General features: G+C 39.5%; 1 protein-coding gene across 3 annotated transcripts in view; it reads left to right on the forward strand.

The window, feature by feature from the left end:
• Positions 1–22159, forward strand: part of LOC129768435 (uncharacterized) — a 622376-nt gene that overhangs the window by 595551 nt on the left and 4666 nt on the right. For all 3 annotated transcript variants that reach the window (XR_008741679.1, XM_055770090.1, XM_055770091.1), the window contains one exon: positions 5589–5692. Coding sequence is in view for 2 of the 3 variants with exons in the window: in XM_055770090.1 (XP_055626065.1) it covers positions 5589–5692 (104 nt within the window). In the remaining variant the exon portion in view is untranslated. The remainder of the gene's footprint in view (positions 1–5588; positions 5693–22159) is intronic.

Here is a 22159-nt window from a genome sequence, read left to right on the forward strand (position 1 = left end):
CTAAATAGTACGAAAAACAGTGAAAAACTTTTCAACTTGTTGCATTTTCAACGAATTAAAACATAATTTTCTGGCGACGGTCTGACATCGTGGTTTCGTTACATAAAAATTACTCCCATATCAATATTGTAGATTCCTAGGAGCACAAAAAATGGATCAGCAAGTGCAGCGAAAAGAATATTTTGCGTTGGTGGCGATATAGTTGCTAGTACCCGTAAGGCGGCTCGCACACCGGAGCAATAGCAACTTATCGCCCATAAGTTTCGTTCATTAGGCAGATTGTTCGCATAGTTTCAGGCGTTTTTATTGCTTTGGTATGCGAAGTACAACAACTGCTGCAACTGTTTGCTAGTTGCTACAGCCATCATCACTGGATTGTACTATTGATGAAGTGAATAAACAGTACCTAATAATCCGCCTAACTAGCCCCCTTTAGGGCCACAAAATTATGGTACAGGTTAATAATGTAATTTCTCAAATAAAGGGTGTGTCACATCAAATTGCATCACGGAAAAAACGCTGTAGAAATTCGCCCAATAGACCGATCCTTTTGAAAATTTTAGACAGTAAAATAAAAACTGTTAAACAACTTTTGGCATTTTCTTTTTATTCATACTTCGAGCCCAAGCCCGTATGCTCGCACCTTCCTCTTTACCCCGTCCATAAGGTTCTGTACAACGTCAGGTTGTAGTTTTTTTTTAACAGAAATCCATTTTCTCTTGAAGTCCGCCTTCGATTTGACAACTTTTGGGTTCTTCCGGAAGGCCTGCTTCATAATCGCCCAATATTTCTCTATTGGGCGAAGCTCCGGCGCGTTGGGCGGGTTCATTTCCTTTGGCACGAAGGTGACCCCGTTGGCTTCGTACCACTCCAACACGTCCTTCGAATAGTGGCACGAAGCGAGATCCGGCCAGAAGATGGTCGGGCCTTCGTGCTGCTTCAATAGTGGTAGTAAGCGCTTCTGTAGGCACTCCTTAAGGTAAACCTGCCCGCTTACCGTGCCGGTCATCACGAAGGGGGCGCTCCGCTTTCCGCAAGAGCAGATCGCTTGCCGGTGAACAGCTTCCGGGCTCGCGTCTTCCCCACCATGTTTTGCCTTTCGTCGCGGTTAGGAGCCTTCTGAACCTTGTATGTACGCAGGCCCTCCCGCTGTTTGGTCCGCTGGACGAATGAACTTGACAAATTCAGCTTATTGGCGACATCCCGGACCGAACTTCTCGGATCACGTCTAATCTGCTTAACTACGCGCTTGTGATCTTTTTCACTGACGGAGCATCCATTTGTGCCGTTGTTCACCTTCCGGTCGATGGTTAGGTTCTCGAAGTATCGTTTTAGTACTCTGCTGACCGTGGATTGGACGATTCCCAGCATCTTACCGATGTCCCGATGTGACAACTCCGGATTCTCGAAATGAGTGCGCATGATTAATTCACGACGCTCTTTTTCGTTCGACGACATTTTTCCAAATTTACGAAAAATTGACAGTGAAGCATGGCCAACGTGATCTATACACTCTTATCTGATTATAAGCGAAAGCTGAAGATATAATTCATAAAAATTAAATTTCTACAGCGTTTCTTCCGTGATGCAATTTGATGTGACACACCCTTTATATACAAATTCAGTGTGAAACAAATAATTTAACATAATCCTACGTCAACTTGGCGGTCGTGTCTCGGGCGCAACCCTTCTGCAACTTATTTTTATCGCTGGACCAGTTAGACCACAGAGCAACTGCCAAAACATTGACGCTCAACGTCACTTGACACGTTGTTTCAATTAGAGCAGCATATCAGTAGGGGAGGACGGGAGAAGACGGCCGGGCGGGGTAAGATGGCCACTCTCTAGACTATTGAAACAACGAACTATTGGACAATTATAGTCCATTAGTTTTGTGTATTGCATTACACTCAATTATGTATAACTTTGAAGAATAAAGAATAAAAATAAACTTTTCAGTTGACGACGAGCACCGATTTGTTATTTTGCTTGCAAGAAATTGAATGTTTTAGTGGTGCATATGGATATGTCCTGCGAAACCAATGTTACAATAGTAAACACACAGGCCTGTTAAGTGTGTTTGTATAATAAACGGTATGTTTTTAAAGCATTTCACATAATTATTGAAACACTTTTACTTGACTCATAGCGGGGCAAGGTGGCCACTATTTTAAGAGATGTGATTTGCCATAAACGCACATTTTAACGCGCCTAATTGACAAATTGATTGAGAACATCACACCACTTGAAATGTTGGTTGAATAACTCAAGGCGCATTCATGATAAATTTGATGTTTTTTTCAGATACCAAATATAATAATTTTGACATAGGACTATGTCTTTGATTTCTATATAGGGGGGTCACTCTAGGTAAAATGTAACAGTTTTTTAAGAGTTTTCAAACGCATATTACTCAAAATGGTTATTGCGACATATGTTGTGTTATATATCGTTAGACAGGAAAGGGCCTGGCCGGGTAAGGGAGTAAAAAGTACCCCCAAACCAAATCACTAGCTGTATGGCAAATATTGTAAAGGATATTAAATAAGAAATTTTGGCGGTTTATTTGAACCCCTATGTGGTTTGACGTAGGATCTATAGTGAAAAACGTTCTTTTTCGTTTATTTCACGCCATCCTCAATAGATCCGAGATAAAAATTTGAAAAAAATACTGAATGTGCATCTGACCACGGTGTATAAAGAAAAATTATCAAAAAAATATTTCATCAAAAATTTTAGTACTAAAAAAAATATTTCAATTTTGAAATTTTTTATTGAGATTTAGAGATTCAGTACTACTCTAATTCATATTTAAATGTGCTCTTACGGATTTTCTAGATTGATAAATATCTTCAAGCTGTTTTTTTTTCAAATATCTAATAATAAAAATAAACTAATAAAAAAAAAATTATACACAGTACAAAAAAATGTTATAGATTTTCTGGCATTTCGGAATTTTGAAAAAAAAATATAACTTTGAGACCACAAATCCGATTTATTTTTTTTTATTTTAATCTTTCAATTGAAAACCACGAATACAATAAAATAATCGTTTACAAAAAAATAAAAATAATAATGCAGACGATGAAGAAAATTATTTTTGTGTCACACAATGCTCTTAAAAATTCAGGAAAAATTACGCCACATGTAGAAAAAAGACACATACGAACGCATTTAAATAAAAATTTGAGCAGGAGTGGGTCTCAAAGTTATATTTTTTTTTCAAAATTTCGAAATGCCAGAAAATCTATAACATTTTTTTGTACTGTGCATTTTTTTTATTTTATTTTTATTATTAGATATTTGAAAAAAAAACAGTTTGAAGATACTTATCAATCTGGAAAAGCCGTAAGAGCACATTTAAATATGAATTAGAGTAGTACCGAATCTCTAAATCTCAAAAAAAAAAAATTCAAAATTTCAATATTTTTTTTGGTACTAAAATTTTTGATGAAATTTTTTTTTGATAATTTTTCTTGATACACCGTAGTAAGATGCACATTCAGTATTTTTTTCAAATTTTCATCTCGGATCTTTTGAGGGTGGCGTGAAATAAACGAAAAAGTACGTTTTTCACTATAGATCCTACGTCAAACCACATAGGGGTTCAAATAAACCGCCAAAATTTCTTATTTAATATCCTTTACAATATTTGCCATACAGCTAGTGATTTGGTTTGGGGCACTTTTTAGTCCCTTACCTGGCCAGGCCCTTTGTCCAGATTTTTTTTTTGCTTGAAACATGAACAGTGAATATAGTAGAAAAAGATAACAATTTGACGATTTAATTGGGTATGTTTTCTTTCGATTGCACTTAAAGGGCTATAAAGTTATTACAAACAATGTTCCGGACAACGTGGTAACGAAGGAGATAATGCTATTTTATATATAATATATTTTTGTAGTTATAGATTGATTTGACTCAGGCTTACATTTATGTAAGTCTTAACTATTTAGACTTGTGTTAAAAAATGATACATGATAACTCTTTGTCTTCTTCTGCATGATTGAATAAACAGAAGAAAAGGGTAGTAATGGCTTTAATGGTATTTTAAGTACATTTTCGAACAGAATGCGGTGCCGAATTCTATCACGTTATGCCATCTAACCCGTTTAAAGGATACAAGTTCATACAGGAAGCGGTTTTTCCAGGGCATCCATTTGATGTATCAAAAGAGAAAAAAATACATATTTTAGACAATAAAAAACTCAATTTAAATGCAATTACTAGATACAATCGCAGTCCTATGTCAAGATCCCGTCCGTGCCCCTAGGCTCAGACCCATCAACTTTTTAATTATGGTAATTTGCACATTAAGCACGTTATAGGTCATTGAGGAAAAATAACACCTCACATTCTTGTCACACTTGATCTAAAATACAACGACCTTGTTATGCAGCACAATTTTGCCGGAAACAATCATCCTCTATACGCCTAGATTCACGAGTCATTTAATGTGGCCATCTCACCCTCAGTGTTGGCCAACTTGACCCGTCATGATTTTAGTAGCACCTTTTTCATACCTTTTTTAATTTATCATATAACAATATGAAATAAATAGAAAAAACTTTTGGAAGTCAACGTCATTGCGGAAAACATCCTAAAGATTAATGCTGACATAATGGATTGCCTCAATTTTGTTTGCATTGTGTTTATCTGTGCTCTATGCATAGGGTGGCCGTCTTACCCCGTCCTCCCCTACAATCAATAACATGAAAAAAAATAAAAAAAATTAAATCGGGAATTTAAAAAAATCTTGTCAAATGTCTTAAAATTGCATGTCGAGATCTACGAGATCTACTGTCATCTCGAAAAAAAGAAACAGGTGGTAAAAAAATCATTTTTTCCGATCAATCGGAACCAGAGTTTCCAATAAGCTCACCGAGTAGTTTGTACAAACTGTAATGAAACTCATATCGCCTGAATAAAATGCAAAGTTCGAAAACCTTGCTCCAAAACCAGAGTCGAGTAATTATGTTTTACATCAGTAAACCATATCCTATATCGATACGAAAAAAAGCAGTCTTATTAGAATTATGATGCTACATGGGTATCTCAAAACAGTTCTTAGGTGTCTAAATTATTGCGGCTACAGATCTTCACATTACCCAATGCAACAAGTAGGAATGTGAAGTGGCCACAAATTCTGTATCAAATTTATATCCATCTCTCTCCCTCTGTCTGCTGAATGTTTATATCCCACCGTCAGTTAAGTTACCGTCAACTTCGAACGTCGGTCAGGCGGTCATCATTCACACGGACCTGCAGTACCTTCTACTAGTTGACGTGCTGCATTGCATTATGCCGCTTTTTCCGCAACCGGTCCGTTATAGCGTTCAATAAAGTTGCAATTTTCCAACATAAAACGCAATTTTTCATGAATTATAAATCAATCAATCACAATCACGAGCCAGACGGAATGAAAACTAGTAGCGTACCGGCACGACAGATACGGGAAGGCGAGGAGATACGGGGAAATCGATTTTTTTTCCTTCGTCTGTAGGAAGGAAACAGTTCCCGGTTCACGGGGAAAGCTAAAATGATATTTTTCTAACGACGTGTTTCATTTTCCAACCCGTCCAACACAGGAACTCCCAGGATGGCACACTCAAAGTGGACGGCGGAAAGCCAATCACCCGAAGATCGCCCGGTAAGCTGAGGCAGCTCAACACGGATACCGGGCTGTATGTCGGTGAGTAGCTCTTTACGCTTCGATTCCTTTCCTTTAGGTTTTTCGTTATTTTTTTTTTCCTCTCGCCCCCTCCGACCCAAGTTGGTTTTAGCGCTAAGGGTTGACGTAGCGCAGGTTGTCGCCCGCTTCTACCCTAATTTATAATCTCATTTCTGTCCGCCCCTTCGTGATGAAAGGGACCGTTCAAGGTGGCCGGCTAAATCCTTTCTCGTGGGAATCACCTTCAAGACGCTGTCAGATGGAAGAATGTTGGTGATTCACGGCTGGTTTCTGGAATCAAAAGGGACTTATATTATGATTCTATCTATATATTCTGCTTGAACACTTTGGAAAGTCAATAGAATATAAAGTTTGTTGCATAATGTTTTCGTGGGATGGATAAACGAACGCCCCGGGATACCACATTTTCTGTTATGATTTCGCAGCAGATAGTCAGTCTGAGTGGAATGGGGAAAGTGGTACAAGGGTAGAACACATCCATCCAGAAAAAACTGACCGGCGAGCGTTGAGCATCTCATGCTCCAATTATTTTTAATAGAATCTCGATGTCAAAAAACATTTACTGTCATCGAAAGAAAATGGAACCGAGAGTGAACATATATGCGAATGGTAGAAGAAGCAAGAGAATCGGTTTCCAGAATTTTAATGGACTTGTAATGTTGCTGGCAACCACTCTGTCATAAAAAGGGGGTGGTTTCTATCCACCCACTCGATGATTGCGTTCGTTGCAGGCTATTTCAGTTCACCGGTCCGTCTATGAACTATTTGCGAATGGCCCTGTAATGGGAATGCTCGTTTATATCAATCATCTAGGCCAACGGCGGATGACGACAAAAAAAAATGCGTTGTTTTCAACTTCAATTGACGGTTTGCAATTGAAGCACTTTGAATGTTATCACAACATAGGACGATAGGACTGGGTAGCGGTGTTATACATTCTCATGAATACATCAGTCATCCATCACACAGTAAAACCGTTAATCAAGCTAAATTCCTCCCCCGAAATGATGATGCTTTCGTCCAATGCCGACCCGGTCTATCTCTTGTGCAGTGGGCAGGCTTTTGATGGATCCCAAAATAAAAGCCATTGAGTCCCGCGGCGGCAGTTTAGGGCTAATCCACCGTGCAAACTTTTTTAGACGGACGAATGTTTCCTTAATTGGGACAATTATTCATCCCGCGACAAGTGCTGCGAGTGGCTATGATTTACAGCGTCGAACAGTCAGTGGTAGAATATTTCTGCTCCATTCGGTCCATCGTATCCGTCGTTCGACAGATAAATAATATGCTGAGCTCAGCTAGGATGGAACTTTTGGAGTATTATTTACGACTATGTGCCGGCCGCGTTGCAGCATTGTCGGACTTATATTCTCTACGATTGGAAAAATCAACAGTTTTGCCGGTTTGTGAGGCTAGTTTTTCGGTGTCGATTTAGGTTAGAAAAATGTTTATTCTATAGAATGTAAACAGCACAATCGTACGTTTTCATCTGATACTTCAGTTAAATTTTGGAGAGCTCATAATTTTACACATTTTCGATTCCTGTTGTAAACATTTCTTAGTCCCAAAAAGCGTGGACCTCACTTCCTTCCAACATTTTTATTTCATTGCACAGCAATTCCTTGAGAAAAGGATAGACAGCAAAAAAATGCTTCGATTTTAAATTTGTTTCATACGGCACACCTAGTGATGTCCGGTACACTTTCGATTTATCGATTACTGTTAATTCGATAGTCTCGAGAACGAAGGCTCTAGTCGGATGGTGCACCGATTCACGGGGGGAAAGGTGCCAATGTACGCTTGAACTTGAAAGTTCACAGCGGAAACACTCTTGGGAAATAGTTGGCTTGATAACAAGAAAGGAAATATTCGTCAGGTTTACAGCATTAAAACATTGTTGACGTAGAACTACGCTGTAGTTTCATTCAAGTTGCTTGTTTATAACTACGGATACTATTTTATAATGCTACGAAAATTTTAAAATAAACATTCTACCAGTTTGGTCGCCCTAAAATGTTTTTTAATTGTAGAATCATTTGACGATAATTGTTCGATGATTCATTCTTGTGCTCGCAGAACAATACATACTCGAGATAAGCGCAGCTGTTATCCTTAGTGGCGAAATTGTGCTACTGGCAAGCGAAACCAAATCACATACTAAATTCCAGAGCGATACATACTTTCTTGGTGACTAAATAAGCGAAATAAACTCTATTAATGATTTATTATAACTTTTTGAATAACTTGGTATTTCCCAAATAATTTTTTGGTGCACAACCTCAACACCTGATTCACCATAGCGTCAGTTTAATGCATTGATGCAATGCCAAAGGCACCAACGAAGCCTTTATGATGACAGAAAACAAACAATGATAACTGCTTGGAAAAAGGCTGAACAATTGCCTCAGCAGAGATTCATTACTAATACCATAGCGTAAATAATTCCCTCCCGCTATCTCCCCTCCTTGTATATATTTAACATTACAAATGGGGTTTCAGCGTAGCGAAGATGCACTTTTTTCACGTACGGGTTATGAAGCACACACGTACGCACTGTCATCCTTTGTGGAGAATGTTTTCCTACCGTCATGCGAAATCAAATCACTGACAAAATTCCAGAACATTTATTTTCTTGGTGAGCTGACGATAGCCTAGCTTGATGATTCCCTACACAATTGTGTAGATCAGAACCTTAATGCAATAGCGTCAGTTTGATGCAATGATTGCATTGTCAGAGACAACAGCAAGTAAGTAATTTGGTCGCGTCCACAGCTCAGTCCGGAACGAAGACATGTGATGGAGCAAAACAAGGAAGAACAAGCGATGTTCATTGTTTCGTATCTAGACCGACACTGGAAGTTTACCTTTCCTTCCTTTCCTTGTTGAATTAAAGAGACTTTAAACTTCTTCAGTTCATTCGTCTGTAATCTTCAAAAAGGCCCTTAGTAAATCCCCATTGCCTTGAGAAAACCATTCGATCCCTCGCCGTTCAGCTCGCCCAGCAACGGTGTTGTCCAGTAGGTGTCCTCGTGGAGAATGAAGTTTGCCTCAGCAAGATCCATTGTTCATACTCTAGGCAAATATTCCCCTTCCTTTTTTTTCCATTGTTCAAGGAGACTTTACATCTTGCGATTTCCCCTTCGTTGCTCGTTGGTAAGTTGCTCGTTATGGACAGCTCTGTTCGGGAAGACACACAAATGGACAGAACAAATGTATGAGGAAATGGGAATGCTTTCAATTTTCATCAATTTGAACCATATACAGAGTATGGGATTATAATGTATAGCATATCAAACAAATCTTAGGTAATGTCCGATTCGTTTGGTATCTAAATCGCCAGAATCCGTTCACGGCAAAAATAGTTATTAATGTTAACTTTATTCCATAAAAACGTGACCTGTTTTCTGATTTGACACCCTTAATGAAAGACGTAGTTCTACGTCAAAAAATGACACCCCCTGACGGCACAAGATGAATGCCCTGGAAATATTTTTTCTGGGCTTTAAAACTAGCTGAGAACCAAAAAAAATTGCTTTTAATGTTTGAACGCGTAAAAATCGTAACTCGTACACTCAAAGACTATGCGTGTATCTATTATATTGCTATTGTGTATGTTCGGCGTTATTGGTATTTATTCAAAGAAAAATATATAATTGAATGAAAAACTCCCGAAAATATGTTTTCTTCAACTTCATTCAGTTTTAATAGTCATTTAATTCAGCCTCCTCATTGATTATCGATCTGTCAGACCGTATGCTCGAGTATAGGAAGAGAAATGTTCACACTCATATAGAATAAGCAGATAAATTGAAATTCAGCAAAGATTGATTCTTTGGTACCGATTTAATCAGTGGATCGATCCCTACGTCATTTGCAAAATCGATTCGACAAGATCAATCTTTTTACAAAGATTACAAATTTTGTGTTCAGTTCTATTTGCTATTTCAACATGAGTGTCCTAAACTGAAGAGCGCCAACAAGTGTACAGATTTTTGAAGTAAATAATGATTCGATTCATGTAACTTATGGCGTTCTCCGTTCATTTAATTGTCGATTCAATCGTCCATAAATCCAATCAATTCAAGCCACCTTGGATTGACTGACGACGCTTGATGCGCTTTCTGGGGCGGTGGAATAATTGGTAAACGAAACCAAAATTGGCATGTAGAGGTTTTAGGGTGCAATAAATATTTCTATGATCGTTAGATACTCCTCCACTCTCTCTAAGGAGAGGGGGGGGGGGGCTGTATGGTTCAAGGTTTGAGTTTTTTGAAAATCGAAAAATCACCCAAGGGGGGAGGAAATCGGGGTTTTTTTTTATGCCAAATGTCTTAAAATGGCATCTAGTGTCATCTCGAAAAACTTTTATCTGTTAAAAATCGGCACTCTGGGAGTTTTTTTCGGCATGCGAAACGAAAAGTATGGTTTAGGGTGATAATAAAAATAGTTATCTCGATTTTTCATTCGGAACTTGCTACGAAATGTTTATTTGCACATTAATATACCCTATGCAAAATAGTAGCTCATTCGGACTTCATTTACTGGTGTCCCAAACGTTAAAATTTGATTTTTTTTTTCGAAAAAAGCAAAAATCACCGAAAATTGAGGTTTTAAAAAACAATTTCTGACGCCAAATGTATTAAAATTGCATTACTTGTCAAGATTTACAGTTATCTCCAAAATTTTTTTTGTCTAAAAAAAATGTTTTTTTTTTGCAATTGATTGATTGACCCAAAAATTTTTTTCTGAGATAACTGTAAATCTCAATGTGTCATGCAGTTATAAGTCTTTTGGCATATTTTTTTTTAAAACCCCGATTTCCGATGATTTTTCGATTTTCAAAAAACTGAAATTTTAACGTCTGCGACACCAGTAAATGAAGTCCGAATGAGCTAATATTTTGCATAGGGTATATTATTGTGCAAATCAATATTTCTTAGCAAGTTCCGAATGAAAAATCGAAATAACTATTTTTATTGTCACCCTAAACCATACTTTTCGTTTCGCATGCCGAAAAAGAGTGCCGATCTTTAACAAATAAAAGTTTTTCGAGATGACACTAGATCTCGACGTTTCATGCCATTTTAAGACATTTGGCATCGAAATTTTTTTTCGATAACCCCGATTTCCCCCCTTGGGTGATTCTTCGATTTTCAAAAAACTTAAACTTTGACCGCTTTGAGCCGCTCTCCCGTAAGTCCCATTGAGCTGAAATTTGGCATAGGGTGTTTTTTTCAGGTGGTGAACATTTTGTATAGGGTAACTTTTTGAAATTTTATGGTCGATTTTTTCCCACACATTGATTGGCACCCTAGTGTATATATGTAGGGTTGGGGAAAAAGAAATGTCGTATTGCTGTTCGAAATTTGACGCTTTATTTAACATACTTTAAATTATCTAATTTAAGTCAAATATGCGCCGTTTTGTTCGCAAACTTGTTGCCATTTAGAAGACAACTTCTTAATCCACCATACCCCCCCCCCCCCCTTATAAACCCCCCTGCCCCCTCCTTATTTGCAAAAAACTCAGACAACCAGTTTTCGCAAGCCTCTTTTGAGGCCAACTTAGTAAGAGCGTTTTGCATGGACCGGAAGAGATGATAATCACTTGGAGCCAGGTCCGGACTATACGGTGGGTACAATAGGACATTCCATCCGAGCTCCCGTAGCTTCTGGCGGGTCATCAAAGATGTGTGAGGCCGAGCGTTGGCCTGGTGGAAAATAACACCATTCCTATTGAACATTTTTGGCCGCTTATCGCCTGCTTCAAACGGTCAAGCTATTCACAGTAGAGAACCGATTGAGGGTCTGGCCATAGTTGAGCAGTTCATAGTGGATGATTCCCGTCCAATCCCACCAAAAACACAGCAAAACCTTCCTGTCCGTCAATCCGGGCTTGGCGATGGTTTGGGCCGGCTCACCGAGCTTCGACTTTTTTCGCTCTAGGTTGTCGTACGTGATCCATTTTCATCACCAGTCACCATCTTCTTCTAAAATGGGTCAAGTTCATTCCGTTTCAGCAGTGCATCGCAGGCGTCTAATGATTTTTTTGTGTCAACTCGTGTGACACCCATACATCCAGCTTTTTTTTTAAATCCATCTGCTGCAATGGTTCCAAATGGTTTTATGGTCGATACCCAGTTCCTGGCCAATCGAGCGAGTGCCCACATACCGGTCTACTTGGATGATTTCAAGGATTTTATCGGTTTCCACGACGATTGGCCTACCAGTACGGGGTGTATCTTCGACAGCCACTAGTAGTGGCTCACTACACCAGAACGAAATCGATTAAACCAACGCTGTGCTGTGCGAATCTTTACAGTATCGGATCCATAAACTACACGATTTTTTTCGGCCGCCTTCGTTGCAGTTTTACCTCGCAGGTAGTAAAAACGTAAAATATGGCGAATTTCTTGATTGGTGGACTCCATCTTTGACGCGCTATAACTTGAGACTGAAAAGGACAATCACAACACTGTCAAAACTACACTTGTAGCACAGATTGTCGTCTTTAAATAGCCGTACAGTATGACCCAATGTGATAAGTACAACACAAGATATGTTTAAGTGTTGCCATATATTGACAATATACGACATTTCTTTTTCCCCAACCCAATATATAAAAATGGATCACCGAATGTGTTGACAAGAGCAAAACTCGAGAAATGAATTGTCCGATTTAGGGCTGTCTTTATTCTATCACATTTTCTGAATCAATCATTTATTCCATGTAACGAAGAAACATGTTATTTGCCAGTGGTTAAAAATCTTGAATGAGAGTTGTGTGTGAAAATAATCTGATGTTATAATGACAAGTTTTGGTAGAAGTACTTTTTAAATTCCTCATAGTAAAAGGTTATTTTAAAGGATTGATTAGAAATTAAATCAAACAGTTCTGCAATTGGACCCATGAACATGCGCTTAGTAAGAAAACATGAATGTGATAACGAAAAATAAATTTTGGGCGGGACGAAGTTTGCCGGGTCAGCTAGTAAAAAAAAATTCTCAAATAAGGAATAAAAAAATTGTTATTCCAGTTTAAAATTCTATACCACTAACAATGGCAACGTGCATAGTTCAATATTTTCCTTCTGGGGCAAAAAAAACATTGATGTTTAGTTTCTAGTAGAAAAATAACGAGTAATCCTGTGGAAGTTATAGAAAAAAGTTGTAGATCAGGTGACGAATCATTCCGGGTGTTTTATCTTATCAAAATGCAAAATTCTTAGCAATTTCGCATTTTAATACAAAACTTATCACTGAACTCATGGAGAAAAACTTCATCGACAGACGATGTAGCCGTCGACCTTCCTTGCTACCCTCATAATTCTATTTCATAATTGGTCGATTTAAAGTCTTCATGCGTTTTTCATTGAATCCTAGACTCCTTCAAGATTGCCTGAAATATTATTGGTAAAAGCTTAGAGTATTGCTTTTGCCATACATATACTAATCAATGTTTCGAAGTTTTCGAAGTATTCAAAGTTACAAATATTTCTAACATCGAGCTCTTCTTGCGCAAAATTTGGAATAAGCATCACGTAAGCCGATGTAAACTGTTTCCAGCTTGTTGTGAATGTTTCGTGATTAAGTGCTGGAGGCACAAATGGAACCTAAATTTAAATCACTTCAAACGAAGCTGGTAAAGGTTTGCTCAAAATACCAAGAAAAAAAAGCCATCTTGTGAGACGCACTTGACAAATGATTCAATTTCGATACGAGTAGAGTGAAGATTTTCTAATGTATGTATCTCCCACTCTGAGCTAGATTAATTGGTAAAATTACAAACATTTCCCTCCCTGACACACTATGGATTTAATTCTGCCCATGACGTGTCAATTTATTCAGTCTATGGCGGATCTGAAATGTTCCGATGACGTGTGCTGTATGTTACACGTTGTGAGTGAATAGAGACGAGCGCTTTGGGAAAGTAATGAATAGCATTAGGTTTGCCTCCCGCATCAAATTTAACCGGAGCTATCTTTTAACCCATTACTGATTCCATTCCATTGCTTCTTATCCTCAAGAGAAAAGAAACCCCTACAATATAAACAAAGAGAAAGTTGAACTCATGCCCCATAGAAGAACGGCTCTGGTTTTCCTCCGACAAGATAATTGCGAAGACGAAAACGATCCTGTCCCCGCACCCCCGCACGAAGTGTTTCTTCTAAACTCTAACAGCATATTGCCAGCCATGCTGAGCCGTCTGAATGTCAGCATTATATTCGAGCCGAGAGCTGGCTCCGAATGTTCTCTGCCCAAGTCTGGCACGGAATTTTTTGGTTTCGTCGTTTAAGAGGTATAGATTTTCGCAGAACGAGTTCTTGGAAGCGAGATGAAAGTATGTCAGCCTGAGTGTCCCCCCGAGAAAGGAGCGCGCCATGCGGAACAATAATGCTCTGAAATGGTTATTCTTTCCCTCGAATTTTCACCAGTTTGGTTTTTGACAGAATGGGCATTAGTGGCTAGCTCTTGTTTAATTCCAGTTTATGGCCATCGTTGACGAACTTCAGTATTGGTTCAATGTAGATTTAATTAGACATTCTTGATTCGTACTAAAAGTGCTGTGGTGAGTGGCAGACCCACAAGGACCCTATCGATTTCGGAGATCTCTGTTTTAAATTTGAATTGTTTGAACTTTACGGCGGTGCAAAACATGACGATGATGATGCTGACGAGCAGTTTTTATGCGCGTTTCTTTTGTGACGAGAATTGCTTAATTTAGTCACAGTCTCACATTAACATCCTTTGAAATAAACTTACAAATGGTTCCCAGGGTAGGAAATTATCGTTAAAAATACCAACCACTGTTCGGACTAAGTTTCCACACGGCCTAACGATCAATTCAGAGTTGTAAAGGGCGAACACGAAATTATTGTGACACCGAAAATGTCAAGCCAATTTTCTTATAATGTTTAGAATCAAACCAAAATTTTAGGGTAATTTTATACATATATTTACTTCAAAAATAAAAAGAAAAGTTAATCGATGGAGCCTTGAGTGTAAAATTGAAAGCATTTTCGCTTGATGCCCTCCATCAAAGTCTTTACAGTGTCATCCAGTACCAGTTTCTCAGTTTTTTTCCATTTTCTTAACATGTTCTTTTCGTCTTTGACTGTCTTCTTGTCCGAAGTTCCCGCTTCATTATTGCCCAGTACTGCTCCACCGGGCGCAGCTCCGGACAGTTTGGCGGGTTCATGTCCTTTGGAACAAAATGGACAGAAATGGCCTCATACCACTCCAGGACACTTTTAGAATAGTGGCATGATGCCAAATCTGGCCAAAATAGCGGAGCTTCGTCGTGCTGCTGCAAGAACGGCAAAAGGCACTCAGATTTGTAGATCTCGCCATTTACTGTGCCCTTTGTCACGAAAGGCTCACTCCTCAGTCCGCAAGAGCAGATGGCCTGCCAAACGAGATATTTGGAGGCGAACTTCGACATTTTCTTCTTCTTAAATTTGTCGTCCACATCGAACTTGCTCTTGCCGGTGAAAAACTCCAACCCCGGAATTTGCTTTAAATCGGCTTTTATATACGTTTCGTCGTCCATCACACAGCAGCCATATTTTGTCAGCATCTTCAGAGCTTCCCTGGGAAGCTTGGGAAGTTCTGTACCTTGTATGTATGTAGTCCAGCTCTCTTCTTTGCATTCTGGACGTAGCTCTGCGACCTGCCGATCTTTTTAGCCAAATCACGGCTCGAGACGTTGGGATTTGCTTTAATCATCCGCTTCACTTTTCCCTCCGTCTTTTTGTTCTCCGGTCCCGGTTTTCTTCCAGCTCATTTGCCGTGGTCCAACGTCAACCGCTCCTGGAACCGCTTCAACACTCTGGAAACGGTTGAATGGTGAATGTTCAACATTTTTCCCAACTGCCGGTGCGACAGGTCAGGAAATTCCAGGTGTTTGGAAAGAATTTGTTCTCTCGACTCTCGTTGGTTCACCTCCATTTTCGTTGAATCGAAAAACACGACTTCGAGTTTGACAGCATGTAGACAATACACATCAATGAGAAAGTGTGCAAAATTTAGTTGATTTTTACCCAATGGTAAAAAAGTTATGCCCTGTTGAATGTGTCGCAATAATTTCGTGTTCGCCCTTTAATGTCCACAACTGGATCGATAACAGTAACAATTCAAAACAACTACCAGAATTTTTCTACAGAAAAATAATTGTTTTTCGTCATTACCACACACATCATCGATAAGGCGTCAAAAATTAAAGTAGTTTGGTTGGTCCGATTCTTGCACCGTTTGACCATTTGACCGAAATATTTTCAACTTAGTTATAGTCCATAAACGGGTGAAACTGCATTTTCCTGAAGTTCACAAAATAAACTCTTGAAATTAAAAAAAAAATTAACAAGAAGAGCTCGATGTTAGAAATTAATGGTAGCAAGTGTCGAATTTCCATTACACACACTCGTCAGCTCATATGGGGCATCCTGCCGAGAAAAGATGGAAAGATGCTCCTTCGAACGTTACAGCGCTCCTCCCGGTTGCCCCGAGAAGCGGAAGCATTTTTCAAACTGGTACTGTTTTATTAGAGCTATAAATTTAAACTACTTGTGCCATTTTCTCATTGTCGTCAGCGCAAATGTTGCTGCCGTCCTCTCCCCCTCCGCCCCGACCATATGCCAGCGCAACAAGGAAAATATTTAATTTTCTCTTCGAATCGTTTTGGTCCGGTCGGTCCTATTGTCGGCTTCCGGGATGCCCCGATCGTCGTCCTCGTCGTTTGTAACCCGGGATGACGAACCATTACGGATGAATAAATCAACTTTACGATTCGGAGAAAAATGTTTTCCACAATTGATGAATGAAGCATTGCTTCGCATTGGCTCGGATTGGCCAGGACAATTTCATTGTTGTCACCTAACGATTCTTCCTGGTTTCAATTGGTCATAAAAGGGGTTTCACTCGGTAGGCGGCATCCCGCGTTACATTGGTTACGGAACGAATTCTGATGATTGTACACATTTTTCGTTTTTTCATGAAAGATTTGAGGCCATTATGTGGTGCGATAAATGGATATATTACTTTCAATCACGGCGTGCTGCGGGAAAATGAACTTTTTACGAAATTATGTTGTGTTCGATCTTTTATGATGATGTGGTATTGAGAACAGTCATTATAAGGAAGCTTATTGTTTCCGTTTACTTTGGTTTACATTGATTTGAGTTATTGCATGTCATTAGCACATTTCTTCCATGGCTTTCACGGTAACAATAAATAATATGTAAATTCCATTTAGTTGGCTACTTCCTGTGATCGTCATGGATAAATTTTTTGACTAAGCTTCAATTTTGAAAATGGTAAATTTATGGAATAATATCACTTGGAGTTATGAAACCGAAAACAAGAAACGTCGTAATGACTTGATCGCAGGTATTTCAAGAGCTTTCAAATTCATCACTATATCGCCGGACATGAACTATACTATCTATACCAGGGATGACCAAACCTGGCAGCACTGCGAGCTACCTGTTATTTAAAACATCGACGGCGGTCTACCAAAGCAGTAAATTTCAATTTAGGGGAACATTTTATGAAAAACGGCTGTTCTCGTATAGCCTAAAAAAACGCGTACATATCAGATAGGCGAGTCACTGCGACCGGTCGCCCGTGAATTACTCTTTGAGGTTGGGGAAGGTCCCCGGATTCCGAACATCGTTCATTTCTCTGTAACTATTAAACAACATATCCTGAAACAAATACAGGAAAACCTGTTTTTGTGCGGTTGCTTTTTGTGCGATTTCTCATTTGTGTAACTGTTAAGGTGCGATATAAGGGTGTGTCACATCAAATTGCATCACGGAAAAAACGCTGTAGAAATTTAATTTTTAGGAACTATATATTCAGCTTTCGCTTATAATCAGATCTATACACTCTTGGCCATGCTTCACTGTCAATTTTTCGTAAATTTGGAAAAATGTCGTCGAACGAAAAAGAGCGTCGTGAATTAATCCTGTGCACTCATTTCGAGAATCCGGAGTTTTCACATCGGGATATCGGTAAGATGCTGGGAATCGTCCAATCCACGGTCAGCAGAGTACTAAAACGATATTTCGAGAACCTAACCATCGACCGGAAGGTGAAGAACGGCAAAAATGGATGCTCCGTCAGTGAAAAAGATCACAAGCGCGTAGTTAAGCAGTTTAGACGTGATCCGAGAAGTTCGGTCCGGGATGTCGCCAATAAGCTGAATTTGTCAAGTTCATTCGTCCAGCGGACCAAGCAGCGGGAGGGCCAGCGTACATACAAGGTTCAGAAGGCTCCTAACCGCGACGAAAGGCAAAACATGGTGGGGAAGACGCGAGCCCGGAAGCTGTACACCGAAATGCTGACGAAGCCGCATTGCCTGGTAATGGACGACGAAACCTACGTCAAAGCGGACTTTCGTCAGCTGCCGGGCCTGTTGTTCTTCTCCGCAGAGGACAAATTCAGCGTTCCGGAGGAGATTCGCAAGCAGAAACTATCCAAGTTTGCCAAAAAGTACATGGTGTGGCAAGCGATCTGCTCTTGCGGAAAGCGGAGCGCCCCTTCGTGATGACCGGCACGGTAAACGGGCAGGTTTACCTTAAGGAGTGCCTACATAAGCGCTTACTACCACTATTGAAGCAGCACAAGGGCCCGACCATCTTCTGGCCGGATCTCGCTTCGTGCCACTATTCAAAGGACGTGTTGGAGTGGTACGAAGTCAACGGGGTCACCTTCGTGCTAAAGGAAATGAACCTGCCCAACGCGCCGGAGCTGCGCCCAATAGAGAAATATTGGGCGATTAAGAAGCAGGCCCTCCGGAAGAACCCAAAAGTTGTCAAATCGGAGGTGGACTTCAAGAGAAAATGGATTTCTGTTAAAAAAAAAACTACAACCTGACGTTGTACAGAACCTTATGGACGGGGTAAAGAGGAAGGTGCGAGCATACGGGCTTGGGCTCGAAGTATGAATAAAAAGAAAATGCCAAAAGTTGTTTAATAGTTTTTATTTTACTGTCTAAAATTTTCAAAAGGATCGGTCTACTGGGCGAATTTCTACAGCGTTTTTTCCGTGATGCAATTTTTTCGCCTACTTTGCTATGGCTCGGATGGTTGTGTTAATTGCAATGTCAGATGCACTTCATGTGAATTATTCACTAGCGTTCATATCTCAAGGGGAAACATAAAAATAAAACGAGCAGAATGAGCGATCTTTGTTGTTTCGGGAATAGAAAGATTCTGAGTATGCCCTCAGAGGAAATGTAATACTAATACGCTAGCGACAGCTTACTTACCATGCAAGGGTGGAGTTTACTTCGCAAATAATCTCTTTTCGCTATCCCCTTTCGTTGTTTCTATTCCAGCGGCTGCATAAGTTGCCCGTTATTGACCAAATGTATGGGTAAATGGGAATGCTGCCAATTTTTGTCAATTTAAACCATATACAGACTATGGGATTGTAATGTGTAGCATATCAAACAAATCTTAGTAAATTTCCGGTTCTATTGGCAAATCGTTTAAATCCGTTCGCAGCAAAAATAGCTATCAACGTTAACTTTATTTCATAAAAACATGACCTGTTTTCTGATTTGGCACCCTTAATGTAAGACAAAGTCCTACGCCAAAACAACAATCTTCCATTCCTTTTCCTTTTCTCTATGGCAGAAGAAATCGTATGTCGGAACAACAAGTCAAATGATCGGTGTTAAGTCAGACCGAACTATGTGACAATTTTATGATCTCGAGGAAAACGAACTTGAAATTTTGTATTATGAGTGGTTTTCGTTGATCATTCAAAACAATTGCGATTCGATATTCCTGCTTGATGTTCCAAATCTTATAAATGTGGTATGTAGCTTACAAAATGTTTGAACTAATGCAATCAATAACTCAATTTTTTTTATTTTGCGACTTGGTCCCCTCCAGCTTAACCGTTAATTTTGAATGCAGAAGAATGTCTAGCCCTTTAATGTTTGTAACTCTATTTGACTCAAATCAAAGAGAAGAAAATTACAGGAAATTTCATAGCTTTTAGCGACATACTTTTAGCTATGCCCCAATCAATAAAAGTTGTCACGTCTCTTTGAAGAAATGCGGTAAACTGCAATGTCTACTAGCCTAATGCGAGCGGTTGGTTTCAATAAACCACAATATTTGTTCTAGTTCAACTTACAAGAAGTGCTGAATCAGCACAACTTTTATTCCACTAACATTTATAAGAGGAAAAAAAATGTGACCATTGCTACGTTCGACTAAAACATCACATCACGCAGCAGAGTCCACGCAACACGAGATATCAAATCCTTTTTCTTTTCAGGACTATCAATATTGCTTTGAGACGAAAGAGATTAATTTATTGTTCTTCACTTATTAGAAGAATTGTATATAACTATGGTCAAAACTACTGTTTACTTTCGCATTTACTTTGACCAGGTGCAACTAACACGGAACCGTCAAATCACAGCTAGAGATATCTAACATTATCGTTTAAATGATTATGGATTAATTGTTGGGGTATTTTAAAATTATTGATTCATTCGAGTAATTATCTTTAAGTATTTTCTATCTTGAAACTACCACGTTCATTCGTCTGGCGTATGCAAATATTGTGCCTATCATAATTCTTTGTGTAACCGCGAGTAATCGGTTTTCCACCTTACTAACCATAGTGTTAGGAAAATTGTATATGTATAGTTTTAAAAAATATATTTAAGAATTCGGCTCCTTTAAACTAATGTAACTGAGCCTGTAAAAATAAACGATTTATAAAAAAAAAATTCTTTGTGTTATTGGTAATCAATATATTTCCAGTCAATTCATGTAAACATCTTCTGCGTTCCACATTTCGAAAAACACGCAGTGAATACATAATTCATTATGTCGCTCCTTATTCATATTTTAATTTAGTACAGATGTAATGTGAGGTGAAACCGAATGTTTACACTGAGCAGCGCAAATTATTCCAAGAGCAGCGAAGCAACAAAATTTTCAAGCTAACGAGGCGAGGCGAAGCGGGCCGAGTGTTCACCTACTGTTTTAACCGAGAAGAATCAGCATGCGACAGATAACCTAACGTAATCCTACGTCAACTATGCGACCGTATATCGTATAATTGAACATCGTGGCGACAGATCGAAAATTTTACTGAACGATAGTATGCAATCTAAAGCCGGAAAGCTTCGTCCCGCCCAACATGTGATTTTTCTTATCAATACCTTCAAACATTCACGTTTTCTTACTATGAGCAAGTTCATGGGTCCAATCGCTGAACTGTTCATTGATTGATCTTCTAACCGATCCCGTTGAATTTACCTTTTACTATTCTTATTAAAATTCCTCACTCATTAATATAAATCAGATTATTAACTAAAGACACAATTCTCGTTCAAGATTTTTCAACCACTGGCAAATAAAGGGTGTGTCATATCAAATTGCATCACGGAAAAAACGCTGTAGAAATTCGCCCAGTAGACCGATCCTTTTGAAAATTTTAGACAGTAAAATGAAAACTATTAAACAACTTTTTGCATTTTCTTTTTATTCATACTTCGAGCCCAAGCCCGTATGCTCGCACCTTCCTCTTTACCCCGTCCATAAGGTTCTGTACAACGTCAGGTTGTAGTTTTTTTTGAACAGAAATCCATTTTCTCTTGAAGTCCGCCTCCGATTTGACAACTTTTGGGTTCTTCCGGAGGTCCTGCTTCATAATCGCCCAATATTTCTCAATTGGGCGAAGTTCCGGCGCGTTGGGCGGGTTCATTTCCTTTGGCACGAAGGTGACCCCGTTGGCTTCGTACCACTCCAACACGTCCTTTGAATAGTGGCACGAAGCGAGATCCGGCCAGAAGATGGTCGGGCCCTTGTGCTGCTTCAATAGTGGTAGTAAGCGCTTCTGTAGGCACTCCTTAAGGTAAACCTGCCCGCTTACCGTGCCGGTCATCACGAAGGGGGCGCTCCGCTTTCCGGAAGAGCAGATCGCTTGCCACACCATGTACTTTTTGGCAAACTTGGATAGTTTCTGCTTGCGAATCTCCTCCGGAACGCTGAATTTGTCCTCTGCGGAGAAGAACAACAGGACCGGCAGCTGACGAAAGTCCGCTTTGACGTAGGTTTCGTCGTCCATTACCAGGCAATGCGGCTTCGTCAGCATTTCGGTGTACAGCTTCCGGGCTCGCGTCTTCCCCACCATGTTTTGCCTTTCGTCGCGGTTAGGAGCCTTCTGAACCTTGTATGTACGCTGGCCCTCCCGCTGCTTGGTCCGCTGGACGATGAACTTGACAAATTCAGCTTATTGGCGACATCCCTGACCGAACTTCTCGGATCACGTCTAAACTGCTTAACTACGCGCTTGTGATCTTTTTCACTGACGGAGCATCCATTTTTGCCGTTCTTCACCTTCCGGTCGATGGTTAGGTTCTCGAAGTATCGTTTTAGTACTCTACTGACCGTGGATTGGACGATTCCCAGCATCTTACCGATGTCCCGATGTGACA

This window comes from Toxorhynchites rutilus, chromosome 2 (assembly GCF_029784135.1).
Source record: "Toxorhynchites rutilus septentrionalis strain SRP chromosome 2, ASM2978413v1, whole genome shotgun sequence".
NCBI lineage: Eukaryota > Metazoa > Arthropoda > Insecta > Diptera > Culicidae > Toxorhynchites > Toxorhynchites rutilus.